General features: G+C 39.7%; 1 protein-coding gene across 1 annotated transcript; it reads right to left on the bottom strand.

Moving 5' to 3' along the window:
• Positions 1-29: 29 nt before the first annotated feature.
• Positions 30-27,999, bottom strand: chrnb1 (cholinergic receptor, nicotinic, beta 1 (muscle)). The gene is made up of 11 exons (XM_031735008.2): positions 27,804-27,999; positions 24,828-24,961; positions 21,084-21,128; positions 20,456-20,565; positions 18,378-18,486; positions 18,133-18,277; positions 17,763-17,948; positions 15,511-15,734; positions 8,945-9,120; positions 3,712-3,859; positions 30-3,175 (listed from the first exon to the last, which is right to left on the bottom strand). The coding sequence occupies exons 1-11, from the start codon at positions 27,862-27,864 to the stop codon at positions 3,029-3,031; spliced, it is 1,485 nt and encodes a 494-aa protein (XP_031590868.1). The 5' UTR covers positions 27,865-27,999; the 3' UTR covers positions 30-3,028.

Raw genomic sequence — 27,999 nt, forward strand, 5'->3', positions numbered from 1 at the left:
CTACAAATCAAAAGTAGCAAAATTGATTATGCAATCAACAGAATTTAAAAATAAGAAATTATTTTAAACCAAAACAATATTTCAAGACCGTGCCTGTCAAAGACGATTGTTATTTCCATGTGCATCAACTTTTTTTGAGTGACATGGCGTACAAACCCTTCAACATTTAGAAAGGTCATCTCCACACAGAAGGAAGGAAGTGGCACAGGAATACAGACAAAAGAGGAATAGCAGGAGTGGAGGGGGGCTGCAAAGCAGCTTGCAGTGGCACAGCAACCGTAGACAGGCTAAAGTTTAATCCCTACAATATATGAGATTTGCAAAGTTGGGTGTGTAGAACAGTATCAGCTGATCTGCAGGGATTGTAGACTGGGTTTGACTTTGTGACCTCCGTTAGTTAATGCTATGCTTATTTATATTTACTTCATAGAAATAGTGAAATATATTTTTTTACTGTTTACAACAATGTTGATGTTCTGGTAAAAGAAACCTAAATTTATGAAATCATGAAATAAACTTCTTTTGAGAATCTTTGTAAACAGCACAAGTGATGGGGTTTGTTTGTTCTTTAGGTACACATTCCCATAAAAACTATGGCTTTAGTCACACTTTGATTTAAGGAGCTGAAATGAAAGGCTCTGCTTCACAGATACTGTGGCGTGATGAAATCTCGAATTACCAAACTTCTTGGCAGGAGCAGGGAGGTGATGCCAATACTGATGGAGAGGTCTTAGAAAAAGCACCTCAGCGTTGCTGATTCTGAGTTAGATGTGAGCTCGAGGCAAGAAAAGATGTGGATGAAAGTATAAAAATGGAGATGGATGTTTTTTGCCATAGAGGGCTGCGAGGACTACAAGCGCAATGATCGATGAAGCAAAGGCCCCCGAGTGAACTCCGGATTCTGCTCTATCTCTGATCCTTCGTGTTGCTTTTTATGAAGCTGATGTCTATATTTCAGGCCTCATAAAGTTCATCTTTCCTCCATCCCCTACTCTCTGTCTCTGCCTTTAAATTTCTCTTCTCTCAGTTGGGTCATTCCATCCTCTCTCCCTCATGCTGGTGAGCCTTTCCAGTGTGAAAACATAAAACTATAAATCAACACCAGACTGAGACTTAAGTGAGGGAAAAATGCCTCTGACTTGACCTCCTGTGAGCTGCCATTCTCAGCGTGAATACATCATTCAGAATGACCTCTGTGTTTGTTTTTGTGCAGCCTGGCTTCTGAAAGCTACTCTTTCATAGAAGGTTACGTGTTAGACGGGAAGGGGAACAAGTGCAATTCAACCACTAGTGTAGTGATAACATCACATATGGTGGTCTATAATACTGAGGGGCTATCAGTGCTGTCGCCAAGGTGGGCTGCCGTGGATGACTGGCAGAATTTCAGCCCCCAAATACTTGCGCTAATAGATCTCAGTGAGAGAGTGTATTTACACAGAGAAATAACAGGGAAGCCCATGCAGTAGTGTCCGGTAACCAGTGCCAACATGTGGGGATATTAATAGCAGGGTGGGCAGGTGATAGCATTCTGAGAACAGATGGAGCCTTTGATATTCTCCCCTCAGATCTCTATTTAAAAGACAAAAGCAAAATGAAAGCACAAGACCAAGAGGACAGGTGTGGTAAAAGGGACATGCAGCATGCGTGTGTCCAGACAAAACGAGGCACCGAGAGGTACGGGTCTTCTCTATTATTGGGAATTCCATTGGCTGTTGGTGCAGCAGATGAATGGAGTTGGTGTGCTGCTCCATTACATACACCAGTGCCTGAAATACAGAGGATTACTGTGTCTGTAGAAATATACCGCAAAGCATGTGCCACTCTCCAGCACATTCTGACATAGGCTTGCAGCACGCTCGTTATAGGGCCTGGTTTGTCTTGGTGTTTATGTGTTAACACCACATATGAACACCCAGTCCTGGAGCCACACTTCAAACCCTACTACAGCTAATAACAAAATAAAAAAATCCCACGCTGGTAGTTTATATCATAGCATTTATATGCATGTAAGGTATGCTAACATTGGCTTAGTAGTTATATTTCATGCAATTTCATCAATGCATTTATTAATTATGTTTTAATTATTTTAAAATTTTAACATACAAACTGTCACTGGAAACACATCTGGAATTAGGAGAAGGGATTGGGCTAGATTAATCTTCTGAGGTGGTAAACCTACCCTGACTAAATATTTTGAAGACTTGTGAATAGTTTTTCATGTGATGTACATCAGAATTGTTATTTTCCTTGTTTCCTGATTGCCAAGACTGATTGATTCAGGTTTAGGGTCGGCATCAATGAAAATTATCGCCAATTTATAGTCACATCTTTGAGTCTGCTAAAGCCGAAATTAACTACCACCATAGGATGATGGGTGTGTCCATGTCTGCAACACAGTGTAAGCCTGTTAACTTTCTGGTATCCAAGTCCTTACAGTGGAAACCTAACCATTTATTTTGGTTGAAGCCAAAACTGTTTGGGGGTTTTTTTTCGGCTGTTTTTGATTTCTGTGTGTCAGATTATTGTCTTTGTTTCTATAATGAGAAAACTTGGAAAGCAATTATATAAACACAGAAATTGCATATTGTAATTGCCTATGAATGGAGCTAGGGTTGGGGTTATCTAGACCATAGACCTTATTTAGCCCTAAATTATAACCCTAATCGTAGGCTTGCAAAGTAGGCTATATGAATTTGGGGTTTTGAAAGCTTTTCTCCCAAATGTCGGCAATTGGGACCTTAAATACTTTAAGTAACAAACACAGTAAAAGTTTCAAATTCTACAAATCTAAAAAGAACACCATAAAATCCATATGGTTTGTCAGTTACTGGCCCTTTAAGTACTAGTACAGCTATAATTTAAAAAGACTGGGACATATGCATTGTGTGATTTGTGATGAGGCAATGCATTGGAAACTGTACTTATTTTAAGTAACAGTTAACAGTTACAATTGTCTTCCTCCACATGTACAGCAAGGGATTCACAACTTCCAGCAATGTGGTTCAAGAAAATCAGACACCCCTGTCCTTCAGAAGGGTTTGAAGGGGTCCGTAGGGGTATGGTTGAAGCTAGCATCGGCAAAGATGGCCAGGGTGCCCACAGTGGTGAAAACGACGAAAATCCACAGGAACATCCGGTCCACAACCATTGCCACATATTGCCAATCTTCTTTCAGCTAAAAGAGACCAGTGAAAGACAAGAGATTAAAAAGAGAAAGAACGGGTACAATAGAAAGAAAATGAATATGAGGAAAGGAAAATAGTGGGAAAATGGCAAAAGGCAGACAGACACAAGAGACAAAAAGACAACAGTACAAAGGTTAGAAATAAAACCATGTTGTCCAGATAAACAGTAGAGAGAAAGAAAAAAATGGAAAGACAATAAACATATTAATGCTCTAAGGTTTAAGTAAATGATAGCTCTACACCCTAACCCTGTGATAATATGTTTGTTCTACTCAAAAATGTCATCTCAAATCTTGACAATTAGGTGACAAAGAAAACTGCCATTCTAAGTGATATGCATAAAAAAATACTTTTGCTTGGTTTATGTTTAGGGCTTAGGGTTAGGGGTCATCACTAAAGACAACTTAGATATTCAGTTATTAAACTTTATCTGTTGAATGCTCGAAATTATCAAACCCTACCCTTCACTCCAGATGTGACCTTGTGGATCTAAGAAGGTTAAACGTGCTCAGACATTCAAACTTACTGCTTCATAGTCTTTTTCAGCCTGCAGAGCCTCAGCTATGTATGTGATGGCCTCTATGGCTGACTTGAGCTCATCAGGTAGTGTAAGGTAGCTACTGGGGCCATCAATGAACTTCCTCAGGTCTGTGCATATGCCATCCGGCTGGTACCTTTATGACAGCACAAATATAATAATGTTACAGAAAAGTATCAATAATAAACAAAATATTGTGATGGTAAATATATATGTCTGGACGGATTCAGGAAAAAGACAGAGTGTCAACACCCAAAGACAACAAATGCACACGAGCGTGCAGAATGTAGCGATGTGTGAGCAGGTGTCAGCCCACGCTAATTAAAAGCTGTAAAATAGCTCAGCTTTTATGAGCTGGGCTGCACGTCTCCTTTGCATTCTGCTGTCAACCACAGAGGAATAAAGAGAAGGTCAGAGGAGCTCCCCGGGTCCCCCTCTGCGAGTTTGTACAAGGCGCTGCCCTTCACATGCTGACCAAGCTGCTCTGGGTGATGTGTGTGCGTGCATGTTTCTGTGTTTAGTTGTTGCCCTTAGTTACCAACTATCAGCTGCTACTGGGTGCCAGGAGTTACTGGGAGAAGCTAGTAGAAAGGTGCTGTGTGTACCTGTGTGACTCTGCTGTCAGCCATAAATACTGTATTAACGTGACAGTTCTAACTTTAGAGGTCAAGTTATTTTTTATTTCCTCATTTTCAAAATGTATAAAGTCAAGAGCAAAAAATGTGTTACGTCAGTTAGTTACACTGTTGTTCGAAGGCACTATTGTTGGACTTTATAATTTGCAATTATTATTTTATTTTATTATTATTATTATCATGTCTGCTTTCAGACAAGTTAAAAGAAAATATCCAAAATGCTTTTTTACAATTGTTTACATTTACAAAACATTGACTATTTTATATTTGTGCAAATTAATACATATGTAGTTTACATATTTAAATACATGTGTTTAGGAAAACAATGTGAGTAATTTATTGTTAAAGGGTATTTAAAATTGTTTTGAATGAATAATGAATGAAATTGTATGACTTTTATGACCAACAACCTCAGACTAGCCTGTTATTAGAAGTTGATTCTTCATCAGCACCATAACAATATGATCAAACAATTCATTAAATATGACCAAAATTTGAAATATATAGTTAGATTAGTTCATGCTAACTGCTAACTGAGGCCTGCCTTGTCATTGATGAGTTGCCATTGCTATGACAATCTGGTAGCAAATGTACTCAACTAAAAATCAAGAGCTCCCACCATCCAGCCAAGAAGTAACGTACACGTGTGAATCCCCTGTTACTACTACCACTATAATTATAAATGTTAGCCAGCTTTAATATCTGGTCAAACCACAGCAAGTATGTCAGTCTAGTATCAAAAATGTACTAAAATGGGCATTGTGGCATTATTTCCATCAGTCCGCTCTCATGTGTCTGGATTTAAAAGCAAGAGAAAGACCGTGTTTGGAAGTTAGTCGGCACACTCTCGCACTAGCAACACAAGTCTGAGTCATACTTGTCACAGTTATTATATTGTCAAAGTATTATTCTTGACTGTGTTAGACATTAAACAGTACTTGATTAGATTTAAAAGATATATTATCTTTTGGTTTGGTTTGCCATGTTGACACTTTCCTTCTTTTTCTACAAAAAAAAAAAAATGTGCTCCTGGAATGCATTACTTTTAAATTTGTGCTCAATACCATGAAACAAACAAAAAAAACATATCTTAACAATTCATTCTCATGAACATAAAACCATTTTACTTTTTCGTGGCTATTTCACAAACTTCCGTGAGATCAGACAGTTTCGTATGAATTCAACTTGTTATCATCATGAGGATGGAATTCTGACTTCTTGTGTGAACACTGATACAGTGTTGCTTTATGACACAGTTGATAATTTACATTACATAACTCATTCTATAATTTTTCGGTAATAATTCTTGCACGGTATCATGCAGCATGTCCTTCAACAATGGCACATTAATTATGTCCTTGTTGCCTTCAGCAGAAAGACACACTAAGACCTCCTATACTTCTCTGAACTTACTAAGTCATACATCATGGTTCTCTTTGTAGCACATCACAGCTGAAGTGCTTTTCTGAGAAGTAACATTGCTTAAGTTCCACCCTAAAAGTTTATGGATTTTCACCTGACGTCAATGACCTCTACAAAGACAACACTTCTTTGCAGAGCAGCTGCTTTTCTTATGAAACACCTCAAATATTAAACACCTCTTTCAGAAAACGTTTAAAAAAAAAACAAAGCAAAAAGATTGACAGGATAGGCAGGTATCCACCAGAGGGCAGTGTAGCACAACGTTAGAAGTGGTAACCTCTCAGGCAGGACAGAGGAGACAGCTGCTTGGTATTCTTTGCATGAAATTGGAGGTTTACAACGCAGCACTGCCACCGCAGCTCCTCCTGCGAGTGTGGCAGGTGAAGAATCTGTGACCTAAGAAGGATGAAGTCCTATCAGGTTGAGAGAGAAAGGAAAAAGGGAGGGGGAGACACAGTGTGGCCTCTTAACCCCCTCCTCCCTTTTCCCTCATGTACGGCTCAAAGCAGCACTTCATCAGCGAGAAGTAAATGAGTATTCAGGAGACTAATTCAACTAAAACTGGCTGCGTCTGGTGCCAAGACATGCACTAAACCCAATTAAGAGAGGCACGCCAATGTACGTGTGGACCCAGGAGAGATACTGCTGTCTCATCAAATTCCTCTAACAGAGCCCCTCCCCCATCACTGTTCATTCACCTAGACAGTGACTCTAATGTGTCAGAGTCCATTTGGGTGGGTCATTATTGTTTTAGCAAAGATTCTTTCCCTCTAGACATATCTAATTTCTCCCAGGAGTAGAGGAGAGAGGGACAGCTACACACTGTGAAGCAAACTTCAGGGTGTATTATGAGAGCAGCAGGAATGCAGGTCGGTTATCAGTGTCGTATGGCTGATTGGGAAGACATACAGGTCCCTACCCTATGTAACTACTTAAGGAAGGTCAAAATTTTTTCATGCACAAAGGATGGAGACTGGGGTTACTGTAATTCAATTTGTTGCCAAATTGTGAGGCAACACTGGCCTGCATCCAGCGCTTTACTCAACATCATCGGCAGCCCTCTGTGGAACCTTTAATGTAAACCTGCAAACTGTGTTTCAGTGGAGGTGTTTGGGTTCTAAAGCTAAATATATATATTGTAACATCTCAGAGCACTTTAAATAAAAATAAGACTTTGGCAGTAGTCATTACTGAGGCTCAGACATCTGTCACTGAATAAAACAAAGGTCAGAAAGACCTCACAGAAGGAGATCTTAAACAGCCAATCTGTTCCTTCTTTACAACAGCTCCATAAATGATGATTTGACAGTTTAAGCTTCAGTCGAAAGGGCATCGATACAATATGTGACAATATGAGACTTCAAAAAAGATATTTTAGTGCATTTAGTAAAATATTTTGGCATAGCTAAAGTACATAAAGTATAGTGGATGAAGTAAAGTGCATTTAAATACAAACACACACAAACTGCCTGGATCTCTCAGTGTAGATGAAAATGGAGATGTAGGAGGAGAAGGAACAGATGTGATGTGATAAAAGTTTATTAAGAGCAATGACAGATGGAGGCTGGTGAAACCAGTAAGGGCTTCAGACATAACCTACTATATGAACTTGAGCCTTAATTAATACATTTAGTGTGGAATCGACCAGTAACGCTGGCAGCAAACCAGCCCCAGAGCATGATGCTACCACTACCATGCCTCACAGCTGGTACAGTGTTACCTTTAAATCCTCACCTTTATTCTAAACATGCCTCCTGTCATTGTACCAAATAGCTCAGTGTTTGTCTCATTGGACCATAAAACCTTTCTGGCTCGGCTTGTCCAAATGAACAGCTGCAAATTTTAGTCGAGCCTTGTTAAGTGAAAAGACAATGTGGAACCTCCATCTCCATGTATTAAACAATTTAAGTGAGTGTATGTATATATTTGAGTCTGTATGCATACTTCTGACCCTGTGTGGATTAGAGAAACCTGAAAATATGATACAGGCGTTTCACTTGTGTTTATGTTGTCTTTTCAATTCTCTCATCAGGAAAACTGCCACAAAAAAATGAAGTATTTTTATAAAAAACGAAACGGATTAAAGTTCATCCACAACTTTCCTTTACACATATTTTGGTTTTGATTTTGTTAAATAAATAATGACACTGTGTAATATGTTGTATCTTTTTCATCTGAGCTTGTATTTAAATCTTTTTAGAACAATTTATTTTTATAATCATATCCTGATATATAGAACCTTAGAATTGAAAGGGGGTGTACCTTCGTTTTCACATGACTCTAAATATGTGAGAATGTGGAGATGGTTCTCATATTCTGAATAAATGTTCTCAGGTAGTGTAGAAAAGCCCTATACCTAATGAACTTCTTTCTTCTTCTTCTTCTTTTTCCTTATTGTGAGCCAAAAAACATTGGATGGATTCCGTTGGCCTCACTGAGAGAATATATTATGCAGCACAAAGTAATGTAATAAATGTGTGCAGGTATAGGTGACAGAAGAGGAGAGAAATTACTTCTTTGCTGCGGATGCTCTTGTGCTGCAGCTGCTTCTATTGTTATGGTAGATTTTGGTATCTTTAAATATGGTGTTTGTCTGTTGAAGAGGCTCTGTGCTTTTAAACACTGTTGAATTTAATTCAGAGTGAAAAAAGCACCTAAAATATAACAGAATTTTAATTAGTCCTAAGTTGTGGTGGTAAGCGTTAAGGAGGAAACCTGAACTTCTATGAGTGCAAGGTTGTGTAGACACTAAAGTGATATATATTTGAATCCATTTCAACATGACATCAAATCAAATTTGGTTAATCTTAATGTATTTGATGTTATTTTACTGAAAAAGTATTGTTTCTAAAGTCATATTTGGACATACATGTTTAATGGAATTAAATTTATATACCAGTATGTGATTCACTTCAAGAATCCCATGCGACATAACAGAGATAAGAGCAGTTGATTGCTTCTCATCCTACTAATGATGAACCCATCTGTCCGGGTTTTGCCTGAATCAACAACTGTTCACCCGCTCCACTTCACACATGTTGTTTCTGGGTTCATTTGCTTTTTCTTCAAACATGCAGGCTCTCACATACATGGGAACCAAAACCAAATCCAGGCACACTCACAACAACGAGAGCAAACATGTGCACGTATACGCCTGGTCTTACCTGTTGGGTTTAGGAAATAAAATGGAAGAGTCAGGTTTCCGGATGAAGTATTCATCAGAAACTATGCTGATTGCAGTGACTTTTTTTTCCCGGCGGGGTAGGGTCTCCAGAGACAGGGGGGTCTCCACCTTTGGCCGCAGCATGCCCAGGTAAGGAGGGAGCATGTGGATGAAGATCTAGGTGGAGAGTAAAGGTGAAGAAAAACAGAGATACTTTTACAATTCCCATTAAAGACAGTTCGGCCAGAAGACTGTTTCCATGTGGAGAGATCCCCAGGTTTTGGGAATAACTTCACCTGCTTCCAAGACAGCATAGAGGGGGACAATGATCTGGTGAGGTGAAGACTCCAGCAACATTTAAAACACTAGGGAACAGCTTTATTTGCAGACCAATGCGTTTCGGCTTGTGGCCTTCACCAGGGTTGCCGAAACACCATGTTTCCATGTGCAGTCATTTATATTTGTCAGCATGGCTCTGTTCTAGGGTTTTCCTGCTCTTCCACACATACATGGAAAGTATAAAGTGGTAAATGTAGAAGCAGTTGCTGGGGTGGAGGCGGTGGCAAAGCAGTTTATAAATGTGAACCAAACGAGGGAAGACATTACATAGCTGGGCTGGAAAAACTTCAGGTGTTGATTTTGTATCGATACTGGGATTTCCTATTCCTATTGAGCAGAAAGTTACTTAAATTTGAATTTCTGTCTATGTAGACATTAACATGTCTAAATTTGAGGACACAAGTTGATAAATTGCGAGATATGCTATTTCAGCAAATCACAAAGTGTCGTAAAAGTCACAACAATACCGTATCATGAATGAAGTATTATAGTAATATCATACTGTGGCATATCTGGTGATCCCCCCCCAATTAAATAGTGCACCCTATATAAGATCAGCTTGCCTTCAAATGCTGTGGACTGGCTCTGAGATTGGTTCATTTGCTGGAATTGTAGCTAAGCTTGACTTTGTGGCCTGTCTGAACAAACTCTGTGCTCATCTTCAGAATTTAGCAGTTTCGAGATGTTAAAAAAGACATTTCATAGCACTTTCATTTATGAATGTGTAGATGTGTATTTCCTTTGCTGAAAAAAGACCACAGAAGGTTATTTAACTGTACATTTTCAGTCAATAGCTTGTTGGCACTCACACCTCATGGATCCATCATCTTTGCTGGCATTAAAAGTCCATTTGTTTGGATTCTTGTTTTATGATTTAGGGGACAGCTGGAGTGCACTTGCCCTGTATTTGCCTATTAGGGATGACAAATAGTTCTACATATTGAATTTTGCAGTAAGATAACCTTTGAAAGCAGTTGTTGCTGAATGATGTGGGTGGAGAAACTAAATGGGTAATGCTTTCCAGTTCTTCAAAGTCTCCTTTCGAGGTTTTCTTCGAACACAGTACATAAGTCTGTGTGCTTCAGTGGAGCACTTCAGTAAAGGATTCAGGCTGTCCTGGGCACAAGGGAGTGTAATTAAAACAGAAAAAAGTGTTTGATAGGACATGATAAAAATTAAGTGCGTTGAGTCTTCATCTGGAGCTGTCGGACTTGGAGCTCCTTTCATATCAATATCAAGGGAGTCAATGATAAAACAGCACGTCAGGGTTGAACTTTAGCCTTGATCAATATCATAAATGCTGTAAATGGCTGCTCTATCTGCTCTTTGAAGTGCTTTCATATTCTTTTTGTGAAAGAACTCCTGGCTTGCCAGTATTGACAGATGGATGTCAATAATAGCCCCCTGGAGAGGAACATAAACTGGCAAAAACTCAATAGCGAATTTAATAGTGATTTTGAGTTCATTTACAACCAAACGTCCACGCCTTTATACAACTTCCAGTATGAGTCTGTTTCACCTGCTGTTTCTGCCATGTTTCCTCGCTCTCAGTGCGAGGCAGCACATCAGTGAGTCACTCACAGCAGCCTGATAGACTTGACTGAGAGCTCTGAGACATGATGGAGGGTCCTTTTATAATGTCCTGCAACTTTATTATTTTTGTTCACTCCCACAGCAGCAGTAAAGAGTAGATGGTCACAGACAGAGTCGTTGGTGAAGAAAATGGAGCATTTATAGAAAAATCTTTCTCTCAGGAGTTTGTTCAGGCCAGAGTGGAAGTGGAATGTGTGAGATTTCAAGTCAGAAATGCTGAAAGAAACACAGACTGGGACATTTATGAACATTTTCCATAGAAATAATACAATGGTACTATCAATTAGACATTCAAAATATTGTTAGTAATTATCATCGATCATGCAGAGAAATGTCAGAAAGGGGCGCTTTGTCATTCATTTAAATCCTCAATTGCCTCTCAACTTTCTTTCTTACTCATACTGTGTGACATCTGTCTCATTTCCCGCAGCTTGGCTGACAATGAGCAGTGAAAATAAGAGCGGAAACAGCACCTCAGAGAGCAGCATTTCATCTACAAAGACCGTATTCCTCAGCAATGGCTGCTGAAACCTTGATAGTTTTGCTGTTGAGTGTGTGTGGTGCTCAGGCAGACACCACAGAGAGACGTAAGCTCTGCACTCGAGAGCATCTAAAGCATCACCGGGGCTGATAAGGCAACCTGGTGATGGAACAGAAGGCGGAGAGTGTCCTAGCCATCTGTGGTGACTGTCTGGAGAAAGAAAATGAAACACTGGATTCAGCCACCAAGATGGGGATGGAATAAAGAGCAGCACAGTTAATGTCTACCTAGAGACGGGCTAAAAGTTTGCATGGACTATTTGACACAAAGTCATTTCTAAATGGGTTCAAATCCTCACCAAATTGTTATTACCTACAACACAGCTACAGATACTGTGCACATGGACAGAGTTCATATTTTTCAAATGATCATTATTAGGACTTGGTGTTGATCAGTGTTTCATTTATTACACTATTCCAAAGTAAAGTGAGGTATTTGAATCTGTCCTTCACAGTGATTATACAGCTGAAGGTGCTTTTAATTTAATCTGTGTTGACTACATAAACAGCATATATGGTTTGTACATTGTACTTAAGCATTGAGTTGGCTGCTGTCTTCAATGAATGCTGAAATAGGATATGACCATATTTGGAGTGTCACTGTTAGCTGTGTCACCAGGTTCATCAGTAATTAACTGTGATATTAAATGTGCAACAAATTTTAGCAAGCAGTAATTGGCTTAAACAAAAAGCATACTTAGCAGAAATCTGAAGAGCCAGCTGCTTTGTGTCTGAATACAAGCAAAAAAAAATTACCCCAGTACATTTCATACTTGTCATTAATAGGGATTAATATTGAAATCAGATATGGAAACAAACACCATTTAACAGGCCTACTACAGTAAATTTGGCCATTTGCTCTGAGACACACTCACTTTAGGACTAGTGGCCATTACAGGAAGTTTTTTTCCTTAAACTTAAATATCTGTTCTTTTAGTGGCTGATTGACCAGCTTTAAATTAGGCTTTTGAAACAAAGAAACAATAAATACAAAAATAATCATTAGTTTCTCTCTAATGTTTTGTGTCCAAAAATTTCCTCCTTTCACATTTCATTGTTTCGTTAATAACCCACGAGTAGGAGTGAAACAGAATCTATGCTCCTCCTTTTCCTCATCAATCCAGCGCCAAGCAGTTCAATTAGGCCACAGAAATCTGCCCAGTGTGTGGGAGCCTTTCTGTGGTGAATGTACCCTGAAACCACGACAGAACTTGGACCAAAGCACAGAGCTGCTGCTCACGCCTGTAATTAGCTTCACACAATGTACACTGAGGGCAACAGCAACTGATGGAGGTTAATGGTTTAACATGACGTTTTAAGTGTCGAGAACTATGTGGACCTAATTGAGTAGTCTGCCTCGACCACGCTAACACAGCTTTCATAGCCAAATTAATGCAAAAGTTTAATTCATGTATTTCAGGTGCACAGTCTTTAACATGATGACCCATTAGCCATTTGAATATACAAGACAGTGCCCATTTTCAAGATGGCCAACAACTGCTAGTAAAATATAATTTTTGAGGTGAAGTCTTGACTTTAGTGTTAAATCATGCATGTTCACAATATAGAAATGTACTTCCTAAGTCTCAGGTTACTCATAAGCTTCTTTGTATCAATTATTAAACTTTTATTCCCCAATTAATTTACTAAAGGGGAAGTAAAGTTAGTATGGGGTAGAGGTAGTACTTTTTCTTTAAGCCACAACTCAGTCTGACCCTGTCTTGATGCACACTCAGTCATCTGGGTTAGGAAATTAAATCAAATCAAAATCATGATGTACTGGATGTACGCTACCAGTCAAACATTTGGATGCACCTTCTCATTTAATTAGTTTTTCTTTGTTTTCATGACTACTTACATTTTAGATTCCCACTGAAGGCATCAAAACTATGAATAAACGCATATGGAATTATGTAGTAAACAAAAAAGTGTGAAATAACTCTGATGTTTTATATTTTAGATTCTTCAAAATAGCCACCCTTTGCTTTGATTACGGCTTTGGACACTCCTGGCATTCTCTCGATGAGCTTAATGATGAGTCACCTGAAATGGTTTTTCAACAGTCTTGAAGAAGTTCCCAGAGATGCTGAGCACTTGTTGGTCCTTTTGCCTTCACTCTGTGGTCCATCTCATCCCAAACCATCTCCATTGGGTTTAAGTCAGGTGTCTGGCGCATCACTCCATCACTCTCCTTCTTCGTCAAACAGTCCTTACACAGCCTGGAGGTGTGTTTGGGGTCATTGTCCTGTTGAAAAATAAATGATGGTCCAACTACACGCAAACCAGATGGGATGGCATGTCGCTGCAGGATGCTGTGGTAGCCATGCTGGTTCTGTGTGGGTTCAGTTTAGAATGAATCCCCAACAGTGTCCCCTAGCAAAGCACCTCTACACCATCACACCTCCTCCTCCATGCTTCATGGTGGGAACGATGCATGTAGAGACCATCCGTTCACCTTTTCTGCATCGCACACGGCGAGTGGAACCAAAGATCTCAGATTAGGACTCATCAGACCAAAGCACAGATTTCCACTGGTCTAATGTCCATTCCTTGTGTTTCTTGACCCAAACAAATCTCTTCTGCTTGTTGCTTTTCATTAGTAGTGGCTTCTTAGCAGCTATTTGTAGCACTTCACAGTTTTAGCAATTTTCCAGACTGACCAACCTTCAGTTCTTAAAGTAATGATGGACTGTCATTTCTCTTTACTTAGCTGATTAGTTCTTGCCATAATATGGATTTTAACAGTTGTCAAACAGGGCTGTCAGCTGTGTACCAGCCTGACTTCTGGACAACACAACTGATGGTCCCAACCTCATTAAGAAGGCAACAAATTCCACACATGAACCCTGAAAACCATTTCAGCTTCATCATCAAGCTCACTGAGACAAGGCCAAAGGTTTGCAGCGCTGTGAACAAAGCAAAGGGTGGCTACTTTTAGGAATCTAAACTATAAAACATATTTAGTTATATATCACTTTGTCGTTGCTACATAATTCCATAAATCTTGCTTCATATATTCCATGTATTCAGTTTGTATCTACAATGTAGAAAGTATTAAAAATAAAGAAAAACATTAAATGAGAAGGTGTGTCCAAACTTTTGGCTTGTAGTGCATTTACTGTACATATCATAATCAGGAGTTCAACATTTTAACAGCTTTTGTGAGGAAGCTGTTGATGAGTTTGGAGATTCTGCCTTTTATATTTCACGACCATCTGACTGAGTACAAAACAAAGTTAATTCACAGAAAGTTAATTCTGTTGATCTGGACACAACCTGCAAATGGACTGAATCTACTTTCTAAGATTTGTCTGACCTTGATAATTCCATAGTGCCCAAAGTGTCATAAAAAGATCATCGCTGGGTCTGTGACTATCAGGAGTAGATATGCTTGAAGGAAGGTGGTAGGTGTAGCTTGGTTGTATATATGATTCACTACACTTGACCAATTTCTAATACATATGGAAAAATGTGTGTCTAAAAATATGGACATTACTTTAAAGTGTCTTTAACATTCGTGTAATGTCTTGTTGGAATTATCTGGTGTTTTTTTGACTGTAATTTAAACAAAACATAAAACATATTGAAGTCTTGTTGAAGTTGGAAATGAAACTCACCTTGGAATTGCATAGATAGATAAATGGTCTCTTGGGTCATCTGCCACACTAATTGGAGTTGATGGTCCTAACCTACCTCTTGCTCTACTTCCTTGCTGACAGATAATTCAATGTTTACAAGTTTTTTTCATTTATCACATAGCCTCCCAATATCCCCTGTCCTTTCCAGCTCTCCTCACAGACATGCTGGCTACTTAATGACTTGCCTTAATGTATTTTCACAATGCAGATAAAATGAAAGGTGGTATTTTGACAAAACTTCTGACAACAGAAAGAAAGATTGCTTGTGCTTCTGGGCTGTTCTGGCGCAAATGAACAACCTACAGTATATATGCAAGACACTGTAACAACACATGCTAGAAAGACAAAAACTATTTCTTAAGAGACACAGATATTATTTCCTTTCAGAAGTCTTGTATGTGATGATGTGCCAAGCAGGCGAAAATTAAGCTTGTGTGACCCTGAAATGTACGCTCACCTTGCGGACCCACATCGGCATCATGTGGGTGTTGGGGGAGCGATGGTGGAGGTTGAGGACAACCACGCTGAGGATGACAGAGAATGTGACCAGGACCATGGTAAACATGATGTAGTTGACGATGATGGGAACACCCAGCGAGGTCTCGGGGATCTTATCAGCCAGCAGCAGCAGGAACACGGTGAGGGTGAGCAGCACATTGATTGACAAACCCATCTTCTCACCTTGCAAAGAAAAAAAACACACAATTATTTAGGAAAGTCAGAAACACAATGCATTTCTTGTTCCTGTGTTACGACTCATTAAGCTTTACCGGGCCAAGGTTTGTTCCATTTTCAACTCACTGAGATTCGAGGAGCATCTAGTGAATGTAATTTACTAGTAATGATGCTAATGAAAAATTCATCTCCCATTCTAAGTGAGGCTGATTGGGTGACACAGCACAGGCTCTTTAGTTCATTCTGTGGTCACGTACAAACTGTGTACGAACTGTGTTTGTAAGTGACCATAGGCCTGTACTACGAAGCAAGATTTCGTCACCAAGGTAACTTCGGGGTTAACCCTCGGTTTTCTCTACTGCAAAAGTGGTTCACTTCTTATGACATCACATGATAAATTATGCTGCGAACCTAACCTCTTTCCCAATTAGAGATCAACTTGGTTCTCCAAAAGAATTGTGTTACCAGTCCTGGTAGATCCCTCAGACCTCTGTGTGCATGCAGTAGGAAGATTTAAAGTTTTCCAGTAGGATCTACTGTCTCTGTGTTTCTTAGAGACAACTTTTTGTTTAATTTTAATTTATTTATCTGTGTGTTAGCCCTGGACAGACTGGCGACCTGTCCAGGGTGTACCCCGCCTCTCGCCCTATGACAGCTGGGATAGGCTCCAGCGCCCCCTGCGACCCTGAAAAGGATAAGCGGAAGCAAATGGATGGATTTATTTCTGTTGGCTGCAAACAATTTACACCAAGACCCGGGGTTAATTTAGCAAGTTGCTAACCAACTCCGTGTGACGGCTTATCTTGACTGTCAGTGTTGGGGTAAATGAATCCAGATAACAGAAAGACATCCTGGGTATGCTGAGCTTGCTTCATAGTACAGGACCCAGAAGGGTTAGAGCTGGTAGGTTAAAAGAGCAGTTTGTGGCCTCTCACTGAGAAGCAAAGCATCTCTTTCTGCATCACTGGAAAATTAATGTAAAACTGGAGGAGCCTATGATTCTCTGTGCTGTTTGTGTCCCTTTACTGTGTGTTCAAATCAGTCATTTCATATGACCCTGGTTCAAGACTCGTAGGAGACACTAATCCCTGTGAGGGTTGCATCAGAAAGGCGATTCAGCAGAAAGTTCCGCCAATCAAATATGCAGATACATCTCTGGTGGCGACCACTTATGAATACGGGAGCAGCAAATAGAGGCTTTTGCTTGATCATCCCAATAAGACTGCAAGTGGTTGTTTTTAAAGGTCACTTGCATGGTTGCTTTATTCAGTGAACAAAGCAGATGGCACACACTGGTCAGTAAACTATGATACGTTTAGCAGTTATCCTAATCAGACATTTTCTGCAATACTTTTTCTCCCACACATTCCGAAAAATGTAAAAAAAACTTACTTTTTTATAGCTATTATAAACTCCTAAAAATAGGCCTACATCATTGTTCAAGAAAATAAAAACTTTATCAATGTTTAATATATTTATATACTAAAATACATGTCTAGATCAATGCATAATGACAGTATCATGTCAATGAATATTAATACAGCTATGCAGGAATGCAGTATGTTATGTTATGTTCCGATCTGTGTACCTTATTGAGACTCATGCATATTTGCACATCTGTGGGTTTTGTGCTAAGTCAAACTTTAATATCTCAGGCTGTATTTTGCATATGTGTGTCCTAATCAATCAATGTACCCAATGAGCAGGCTTGTCCAAACATAAAGGTAACCGTATAAGGGAAAGGACAGAGTCAAGCCGATTGCTCTAAGCTGTTTTTCTACCTCCTTCATTTTAAAGGTTATCAATTCAACTGTGTTCCAGGAAGCACCTATCTAATCTGAAATTGGATCCCTTTATAATTAGCTAAATGTCTGATTGCCCATTTTAAACCGACCACACAAACTCATATGGGAAATGGTATTAGCAGTTTTACATCAAGGTGGAGCTTGTTTGCAATCCTAGTGGTCACATAAAGACAGCTTTAATTCATAAAGTCATCAAGTGATCTGAATGCAATTTCTGTAAAGTGTTTACCTGCATCAGGAGGCAGATAGAAGTTGAAGATGGCGATGATAGTAATCAGGATGCAGGGGATGATGATGTTGATGATGTAGTACAGAGGCTTCCTCTCGATGATCAGGTAGAAAGTCACTTCCTCGTATTCGTCATCAAATGTGTTCTTCCTGCTTGGCTTGTGTCTGATGTACCACTCACCACTCTCTAGAGAAACATCCACAGCTTAGATTTCTATTAAGTTTAGCGCATTTAGTAATCGTATTACACTAGCAACACATTTGCAAACCATAAGAAGGGGTTATGCAAAAATGCGATGCTTTGAATATAACACAAAAATACATCTGAAGTACTTGTACTTAAGAATATGTGTCATGTCATGAGTGCTCACCACTGAAAGACTCATCCAGCTGGATCTCCCGAATCTCCTTGCCTTTTGAATCCAGGGCATACTGCAGGTCGATTTCTGTTGAGTCATATGTGTAAGAGCGAAACTGCATGGTGCAGTTCTGCCAGTCGAACGGGAAATATGTTACCTAGACACAAAAAAACGGCATTTAAACGAGTCGGAAACAATGTCCAAGCTTAGAAGAAACTGGATGGAAGATAAGTGCATAGTAGATCTGTGTAAATTACCTTGACTCCACAGGAACTGAGGTACAGAGCAGGAGGAGTCCAGGTTACCCTGCCATTACTATAAACCTGAACATGGACATGCAGGGCCACATCAAACTGTCCATCATTACTGAAAACAAAACATGAAATACAAATTAGCCAGTTTTGGTTAATAAATCAAAATTTGAAGTACACTATATTGTACAAGGTGTCATGTCATATTTTGAGGTAATCTGTAGTATGTTATGGATGGTGACATATCACAGAATTCCATAACGTATCTTGAAACATACCCCAAATTGTATTGTATCAAATGAATTACATTTGTTCTGTTGTCTAACAGTTAAATAAGACTGTTCTTAGACGAAAAGTCCCTGCATTGGTCATTAGTTTCACTTATATGTGTTGTAACAATTGCTTCTCTAAGATTGTTGCTGATGTTTCACCTCCTTGGCATTGTGTTAACACACAGCTGAATACTCCAGACCTGCAAACTGCCAAAACTTCTACTTTTTAGAGACACGGTGACACTTGCTGATGATCAGTTCCTCAATTGCATTAGGCTGGTAACATCTGGCTGCTATTTACTCTCTTAATTTCTGTAGATGCCCTAAGAACATACTCCACAAAGTCCTGTAAAAACTTTCTCTTTTCTTTATCACAGGTCTTGTTTTGCTCCATGTATGATCTGCTTTGGAAACTGTGTTTTTAAGACTGAAAACTTCAAAAATGTGACAGAGCAATTGAGTAAAACTGTAACAAGAAATGACTTTTTGGTTTCACTTTTCTGTAAAGGTCAGAGACCCCCCTCTCCGTGCTATGGGAAGTAATCTATTTTGTGCTGGAGATGGATGGTTTATTGTGACTTTGCTTTTACAAAGATAGCTGAGAGGGCTCGGTGAGGAAATCCAGCCAGCATAAACTAAAATGTGACAAACAGTGAGGTGTCTCTTTTCTGCAGCTGCACCACCAAGCCATTATTAGTGTGCTGAAGCAATAACAACACTCTATGCTGCTGACTTAAGTTATAAAGTTGCAAAATAGCAGCGATCAAAGTTTGCATCTCAACTGTAGTCTTTGTTTTGTTATCATCTCAGTTCCTCTGACAAAGCTTAGTCGACAAGGCAAAGCCACGGCTGTGCAGAACATGAACATTTAGCTTCACTCCCACACTTAAAGACCCCACATCTAAACATTGTAATTGGCATTAAATGGAGATTCTTTGCACACTTTTTATGGGGCACTTTGACTGTAAGTGCAGCGCTAATGTTGTTTGTATACTAAGCTGTCGGGCTCATAACACAATGCACAACAAAGATATCAAGTCAATTAGACACAGATTTAGCCTTCTGCCAGTGTACAGTGTTTGAGTTTTATGTCTCTGATAATTGAACAGTGAGAAGTTTGTGTCTTTACCCCGGGCTCTCCTAAAAATCTGTCCCTGTGAAAGTGCTGCTGCTAAAATGGCCGGCATTGATCAACCCAAGAGAAGCACACGCAAATTTGCATTTGTGCGGACGTGCATATTTGTGTGTATCCGTGCGGTTCCAAATGAACGCCTCACAAGCTGAAGTAGCTGAGCGGTGCTATCAGCTCAGTTATTAGGGAGCCATGCTGCTTAATTGCCTATAAAGTGTTGATGAATGGAGCAGTGGGGATATTTACAGTGGTGTTAATGGGAGCGTGTCTGTGTGTGCCAATATGGGGAAAAGACTAAACTTGCTGTTCTGAGTATCTAAATCTTTAATTTAATGCTGTGATATATAGTTTTTCCAATACACATGAGCACTACTATAATTTACCTGGCCCATCACCTAGTCTCCAGTGGCCTGCAGCTATAAGCTACAAGGGTATGCAATTTGTCCAATTTCAAAACAATAGAGCACGATGGATATGGATTTGATATGAAAATATTTACTATATTGCAATACTTGTTTATTTCACTCAGGTAGGGGGTAAATTAGTAAGTACAAAAGGTTGTAAACACTGCATACAAATACAAAAATGGAACAAAGAGATCAAAAACGTTCTCCTTTCAAGTCTTTGTTAATGTTAATGTTAACGCTAATGCTAATGTGACTTGCAATGCTGATACTTACTTATTGATGAGGACGATGTCAGGAAGCCAAACCTTCCCAGAGGGGATGCGTAGCACCTGAATCCCATTGTGCTCCTTTGGTTTCCATGACAACCGATAATCTGTCCATTCCTGTTTGAATATTTTTATAAAAGGTTGTTTTTTTTTTATTACATAGGGATGGTTATTATCCACAAGTCCATGAAAAGAGTTGGGATTACAGCAGAAAATGACAGCAAGCAGAAACTTTGCTTTAACAAATGCAACCAGTTTGTCATTGTATCACTTTATCTTTCATTTCTCCACTTCTGTAATTAGATTCCACAGGGATGGCTTCCCTGTGCATTTGTCCTTGCATAACAAAACACAATTTGCATATTTTTTCATTTTGACTGCTATTATGACTACTCCAACTGTTCTACTGATTATATGCACAGTGTGCATTGGCACTGAGCTGTACTCGAAAGACGAGGCCCCGTGTTAATAAACATACTGCCACTGGAGTAGGAGTCACGGATGAGCTACTCAGTGTGATGTGAAAGAGTTTTTCAGTTAGAGTACACTCAGAAAGCTGTTGGATAATTCATTCTATCGGCTTAAGATTTACTTCAATTTGCAAGTATGACGAGCAGGCATGCAAATAGACTCACCAGATTCATGACAACAGTGGTGCTCATTTCTTCATTTTTCATATTCTGTGATAAAAATGCGAAAATATGTATTTCAGTATGTACTTCATAACTGTTTACTTCAGCTCGTTTTTCATTTTGTAGGGATGCAGATACAGAGTTATGCACAAAGAACACCCTAATGGCATTACAGGTTTTGTGGTGGTGAGAGTTTAAAAAATGGTATTCAAGGCAGCTGTGGTACAGGAGGCAGAGCAGGTTGTCTACTAATCAGAAGGTCAGTGGTTCAATCCTCAGTTTCTCTAAGGTGCATGTCAACATATCTGTGGTTAAGATACTGAATCCTAATTTGCCTGCAAAGCATTCAATGAAGTGTGAAACAGCTCTTAGATGTAGAAATAGGTTTGTGAATGGGGCTTATAATAAGAAAGCACTTTGAGTGCTCAGCCAGAGTAGAAAAGTGCTGTAAGTACCATTCCCACCAAACACCATCCATCAGTTTAATGGACAAATCCGGTTAGTCAATCATCAGCCTATGAAAAGCCTTCTGTTTGCATGAAAAGTTAGCTTTTTAGGTTGTTGCAAGCATTTAATTGCAAGACTTGGTTACCACTGTTGCTTCATAATAAGAAGGTTTTTGGTTTAGACCAGGGGTGGGGCATCTCCAGACCTCAAGGGCCGGCGTCCTGCAGTTTTTAGATGTGTCCTTGATCCAACACAGATGATTTAAATGGCTAAATTACCTCCTCAACATGACTTGAAGTTCTCCAGAGTCCTGGTAATGAACTAATCATTTGATTCGGGTGTGTTGACCCAGGGTGAGATCTAAAACCTGCAGGACACTGGCCCTTGAGGCCTGGAGTTCCCCACCCCTGGTTTAGACTATACTGCCAGCTGAGGTCTTTCTGTGTGGAGTGTGCATACTGCATGGACTTCCCCCCACAGCCCGGATACATTCTACTGAGGTTAATCGAACCTCAGTGTGATTCTAAATTGACCATGGATTTTTTTTTTATTATTATTTGTTCCACTTTCTGCGTTAAACCCTGTGATGGAAAGACATGAAATACAGTGTGAACTGAGGCTCTCAGCTTTCTGCTGTTCTGATGTCTAAAAGATATCTAAAAAACACATACAGGTTAAAAAACAGGTTAAAAGTTAGGTTTTAGTAGTATTTTCCTCATTGTTGTTTTGAAAATATTAATGCCTGTGTCACTTTTTGCCTCTGGAAATGTTTTTGTGACATTACTGTCATCAGACAGCCATGACATGCACCCAGTGGTGAACTTTGTAGTAAGCGCCTTTATATAGTTAAAACCATTTGTTCCAACAGGCCAGGGGACATGATGGTGCAGTGATGTTTTGGGATTTTTTGGAACCACTGGGATATTAGTTTAGCTTAACAAGCAGGGGACACATGTAGTCTCTAAACAACTCTTTTACAAAAAGGACTAAAAGACAGAGAGATGATGGGATTTGCTGCATGATTGGCATGTACAAAATGCGACATATTGCATTGTGGGACTGTCGTGCCCATGATGGGAAGGTCAAGTCATGAATTCTGGCTAAGCTTCTCTGCTCCTCGGCCTGCTATTTAAAACCCCAACTGGGACAGCTGGGACCAAAGCAGAAGCAGGAGTGGGGGCAGCAAACGTTGGATGTCTTCCTCATGCAAACACATCTTGCTACCTCACACATGTCATTGCCTACATATCACTACCCCTCAGGCCCAGTGTTAATAATAACCCTGTAGTTACCCAGCTGGACTAGTTACTTGTCAAAATAAGAATCCAAGTGGGTTAGTTTTCAAGAGAGGTCAACTCCAGAACTTAAGATGGTCCACGTGATGAGAGAGAAAGAGGGAGCGTGACCTTGAGTGGAGGTGTAAGGAGTGTGGAGGTGTGGATGCACTATGTGTGTTGGTTTTCGATTGCCGTGGAGAAGAGAATAAAGGGGAAAATAAGAAACTCATAAAGTGACGGTGTGTGTGTGTGTGTGTGTGTGTGTGTACGGCTTATCCTTTAATGCAGTCACACAGGCAGCAGCCCAGTCAGTGCATGCCACTAAAACACTATTTCCCAGCATGAATGAATAAAAATACAGTACTTCAGTTCACCACACCTCAGTAGTAGTACTCATTTTTGCCATCTGGTTGTGAATTTAAATCCAGATGGCACTGGGATTCATTCATGGTGGAGAATATGGAAGATAAGCTTTACATTTACATTTCAGAGGCAAAGCCGCAGGAAAACCATCGTCTCTCTGGCTAAGAGTTCCAGCATGTGAAGTTACTGTAGCATAGTCACAGACTTTGATGTGTCCGATTATGAGAGATTCATCTTTTCAGATCTCGGAAAAGATATTAAAGGAATGTAGCTTCTAGGCTAGACAGTTTCAGTTCGTTATGATTAGGCTGTTCTACAAGCTCTTGGAAAAGCCGTCAGTCAATTCAGAACACTGCATAAAGAGTAGTAACAGCATCTAGTACTATTAACTTCTCTTCACTGGATTTCTGCTAAATCCAGACTAGAAGTTAAAATCCTTCTCATATAAAGTTCCTTGAATAATTAAGCTCCATTGTATCTTGCGGCGCGAGCAGTCACAGCGGCCCGGCGCTCTCCTCAACTTAGCGGTTTTCTTTTTATTTTGTGTATTTTTGTTTCACTTTTACTAAATGTAAATTTGTCATTGTGTAAATACTTACGCTATTGTGTACTTCACACACATGGAGAGATGCCAAACTGCCTTTCACTGTTCTTGTAACAGTGACAATAAAAAAGCTATTCTATTCTATTCTATTCTATCTTCATGACCTCATAACGTATTAGCCGATGGAGTGCTTTGCTCTGTTCATTTTGTTCAGACTTCAGTCTTACTTATGATTCATAGTGTTTTGAAAGTGGGAGGCAGAGCCTTCTGCTATCTGGTCCTTATCCTGCTGATAGTTTGGATTTGGGAGACAGGGTCTGGTTCTGCTGGTGGTTTCTTCCTGTTAAAAGGGAGTTTTTTTCTCACCACTGTCACAAAGCACATGTTCATAGGCGGTCATAGTTTGTTGAGGTTTTCTCCCAAATGCTGTAGGGTCTTTATCTTACAACAGGGGTGTCGAACTCCAGGCCTCGAGGGCCGGTGTCCTGCAGGTTTTAGATCTCACCCTGGGTCAACACACCTGATGATTAGTTCATTACCAGGCCTCTTGAGAACTTCAAGACATGTTGAGGAGGTCATTTAGACATTTAAATCATCTGTGTTGGATCAAGGACACATCAAAAGCCTGCAGGACACCGGCCTTCGAGGCCTGGAGTTCGTCACCTATGCCTTACAACATAAAGCACCTTAAGCCGATTGTTCTTGTGAATTGTCAGCTAATGGCAAACATTTTGGTGATGGGAATCCGCATTAAACTGGTCAAAACTTCTGTTACATCATGCTAGGTTACATTCAGTCCTGGGTTCTCGAAAGGGGTCGATGGAGACCTGGCTTCATCTGCACATTGGTGGAAAATAGTTATTAGTAACTTTATTTCTGTCTTGAAATGGCTCTTCAGCTGACTAAAGAAAAACAGCTTCTCTTTGTGCTTTTTTAATCCAAAATTGAGGCGTCTTTTTTTCTCTCTCTTCAAAAATCAGCCCTTGTTTTAATTTTTTCTACTGTGCTAGAATTTTGATGAGTGATATAACACATAATCAATGTCCTTTGACTATTTTTTAAAATCTGCAGTGCTGTTAACTGTGTGTACTTTTGTGTTGGGGTTTTGGGCCTCACCAGTCCAACGAAGGATGTGAGGATCATGCCCACGCGGACCACCACCCTCTCTTCAGGGGTACGAGCTGGTCGGACCTTAAGGTTGTATTTGGAGAAGAGGCTCTTCATCAGAGTGTTCTCTGATTCAGTTGCACCTGTAATACACATTGACAGAGGTCAGTTGTATTGGCAGGCTTCAAACTGAAGTCCTTTAATAACTGCTAGTCATTCACTCAGATTTAGCTAGCTAACCCAAAACCCAACACACTGGTGACACTGTGTCGCCGAGCAAGCTGTGCTGTGCATCAAAATATAATCAATCAACGACTATCTCAATACCGAAGTCAATAGTGTGCAACAAGTGGATGTTTGATAAAAAATTGATTGATTATTCATTTTGATGATTACTATAATGATTCAATGTAAAGTTGCTGATTGTTTTATACCAAAAATTCTGTTAACTGCTTTTAAAGACAAATTTCCGAAGTCCAGCCAAGGGGTGAAAGGTCAGGTCTATGTCTTTCTGCTTTTTGCAAATTATGTTATGCTGTTATGCCAGCTTGTTTTGGGATAGTTTGCAACCAAACTATGCCCCCCCAAAATCGTGACTGGGATGACAATTACCACTTTCAAGTCCAGAATCAATCAGTCAGACCTTTCAGTCAGAAAAACGTGGCTGTACTGCTATTGGAGACTGCTTTAAGTGGAATTCAGGATTGACAGATGGATTGGCTTAGCATGTGTAGTAGTAGTGCATTCCTACATTATTTTCTCTAATAAAAATAAGTAAAAGACATGTATTTCAAATAAGTTCCTGAGGTTCTAAGGTCCCGTTTTATAGCAATGCTAAATGTTTCGCTTCAGGTCTGCATAATCGCAAACCTACTCAAACACTTGCATTCCACTGCATTTTCATGCGTAATCCCTGATTTACTTGCAACATTTTCCTCCTTGGTGTTGGAAGGTTAGAAGCATTTATAATCAGCAGCTCTTGTGACGCAGCATTCATCACGTCTGGCATTGCTGTGGCCCCAGCAGGATCTGACCTGACAGGAATAAATGATGACGATCACCCAGCAAGGCACCCCATTAGCTAGGCACAAGGAAGCATGGCTGCTAGTGGAACGGGAGGTGACTGTTGAAGGCTAGAATTTAGCATTTTTTATCTCACTACCCAGCTGAGATGACTTGGTAAATAGCAAGATTGACTAAAACATTAGTTAAAACTAAAATACTGGATGGTTGTGTAACCAGTTAGAAATAAACTTCTTTTATGGAGAGAATATGTGAGTATCTGCTTGAAAAGACCCAGTTATTTAGCTTTTTTCTCATAAACTCGCCGAGTGAGTAGTGGCTCAGTAGTGATGAACATGGTCTAAAATTGAAACTGACTGCAATAAAGTTCAGTATACACTACATCCTTCTCAGAGTGGTTTGAGCACACTGTCCAGTAACCACTGGGCAACTTACCAAATAAGTTGTATGAAAAAATGAAGTTATTGATTTCTCTGAAGAAATGTGTTCAACTTAACTGGCTGTGATTCTCTGCGACTGTCGTGTCTCTGATCGTATTTTCTTTAGTTTACAACTGCTGTGAACACAAGTCCTTAAAGATGAAATCTGTCATTGTGTTACAAGTATTTTGTTTTGCTATTTCATCATTTCTTGTTATCTTTCAAAAATGTCTTCGGCATAAATTCATTAGTGAGTTTTATTAGTTTGTTGATGCCATGAGATGCAATTTGAATGAGAGGTACATATCATAAATCTGTCATGGCTCCCTACGTGATATAATCCCTGTGCTTAACTGTCCCTGTATGCCACGTTTCTCACTCTGGAGCTCGTGTGGATGCTGCACCTCGATCATCTAAACTCATCAACTTTAGCTGTACATCAGCTCCTGTCTACTAATGAAATAAGTTTGTCACTTGTCTCAATAGCAGACACATCTTGACCTAACTAGGGCCACTTCCAGCACGCACAGCGCCATTACTGTACAGTAGTGGTAAACTTGTATGAGTCAAAGTTCTTGAAGGGACCTAACATGGGCTACAGGAAGTATAATGTGGCCCAAAAGCTACAACTTACCTGCAACAGTACCTGCATGTGACCCACCAAAGGTAGACCTGTGAGTGCCTAGAGGCAGTCAGACTTACCCAATGAGCCAATGCCGTCAGTCACGACTTGTTGTGGCCCAAAGAAGTTTGCAAACGTTTGTTGCTATCTGAGTACATTCCATTACACCCTGCTCCACAACACTTCTCACAGTTTTCCTCCCTCACCAATCAGCCAAAGACTAACCTCCTCCTGTTGTCAATCTGGAAATAAACTCTTACATATTTTATCATTTATTGCAGCCAAGAGGGAAGTAATGTTTAGCTCAAGGCTTCAAATTGGGACTTCAGAAACCAGTGAGCGACATCACAATAGCCACATCCATCTTTTATATTGTCTGCTTTTCAAATGCTAGCATGCTAATGTTAACAGATCAAAGAGGTACAGCCTCACAGAGCCACTGAAGGTTCTCATTTTTATGTTTAATGACCATGTTTCTGTGCTCTTTCTGTGCTCTTTACACAGTTACACCAACACGATATGCAACATGTCTCTCTTGATAAATGACTCACTGTGATTTCTGCCATTTTCTAAATTAGCCCATGGGAAAAGACATTAAACACTCAAACCAGATTCATAATCTAGAAACACACGAGCAGAAGAAAACACATAAACTGCTGGGCTTGTATTAATGTCTAGCCTACCTACGTCAAAATTTACTAATAAAACATTTCTATTGTACAGTATTCCAATAGGAACTGACATTGTGTCACAGAGAAATCATATTCTCAAGTATTACTGTAAAGTTTTCTATTATGAATTTGTTCTTTTCTGGTACTTTCCATTCTATGATCTCATTAGATACTACACGAGTATTCATGTTGGCCTTGCATGACAACTAACGCTTTGTTACATTAGTATACTGTGTCAGCTTGTACTTACCTCCCAATGTGCTCAGGCTGTATAGGCAACATGCCAGCAGGAACAGATCCAGGCTTTTCATGGTGAGGCCCAAAACCAAACTCTTCTCCTCCCCGAAAATAGATCTTGAATGAATGAATCAAACTTCTTCCCTGCTTAGCTTTCTTTACCAGTTCAGGTCACCGGAACTCTAAAGCTAAACTTTGACTTGGTCAGT

Source organism: Oreochromis aureus, linkage group 3, assembly GCF_013358895.1.
Source record: "Oreochromis aureus strain Israel breed Guangdong linkage group 3, ZZ_aureus, whole genome shotgun sequence".
Taxonomy (NCBI): Eukaryota; Metazoa; Chordata; class Actinopteri; order Cichliformes; family Cichlidae; genus Oreochromis; species Oreochromis aureus.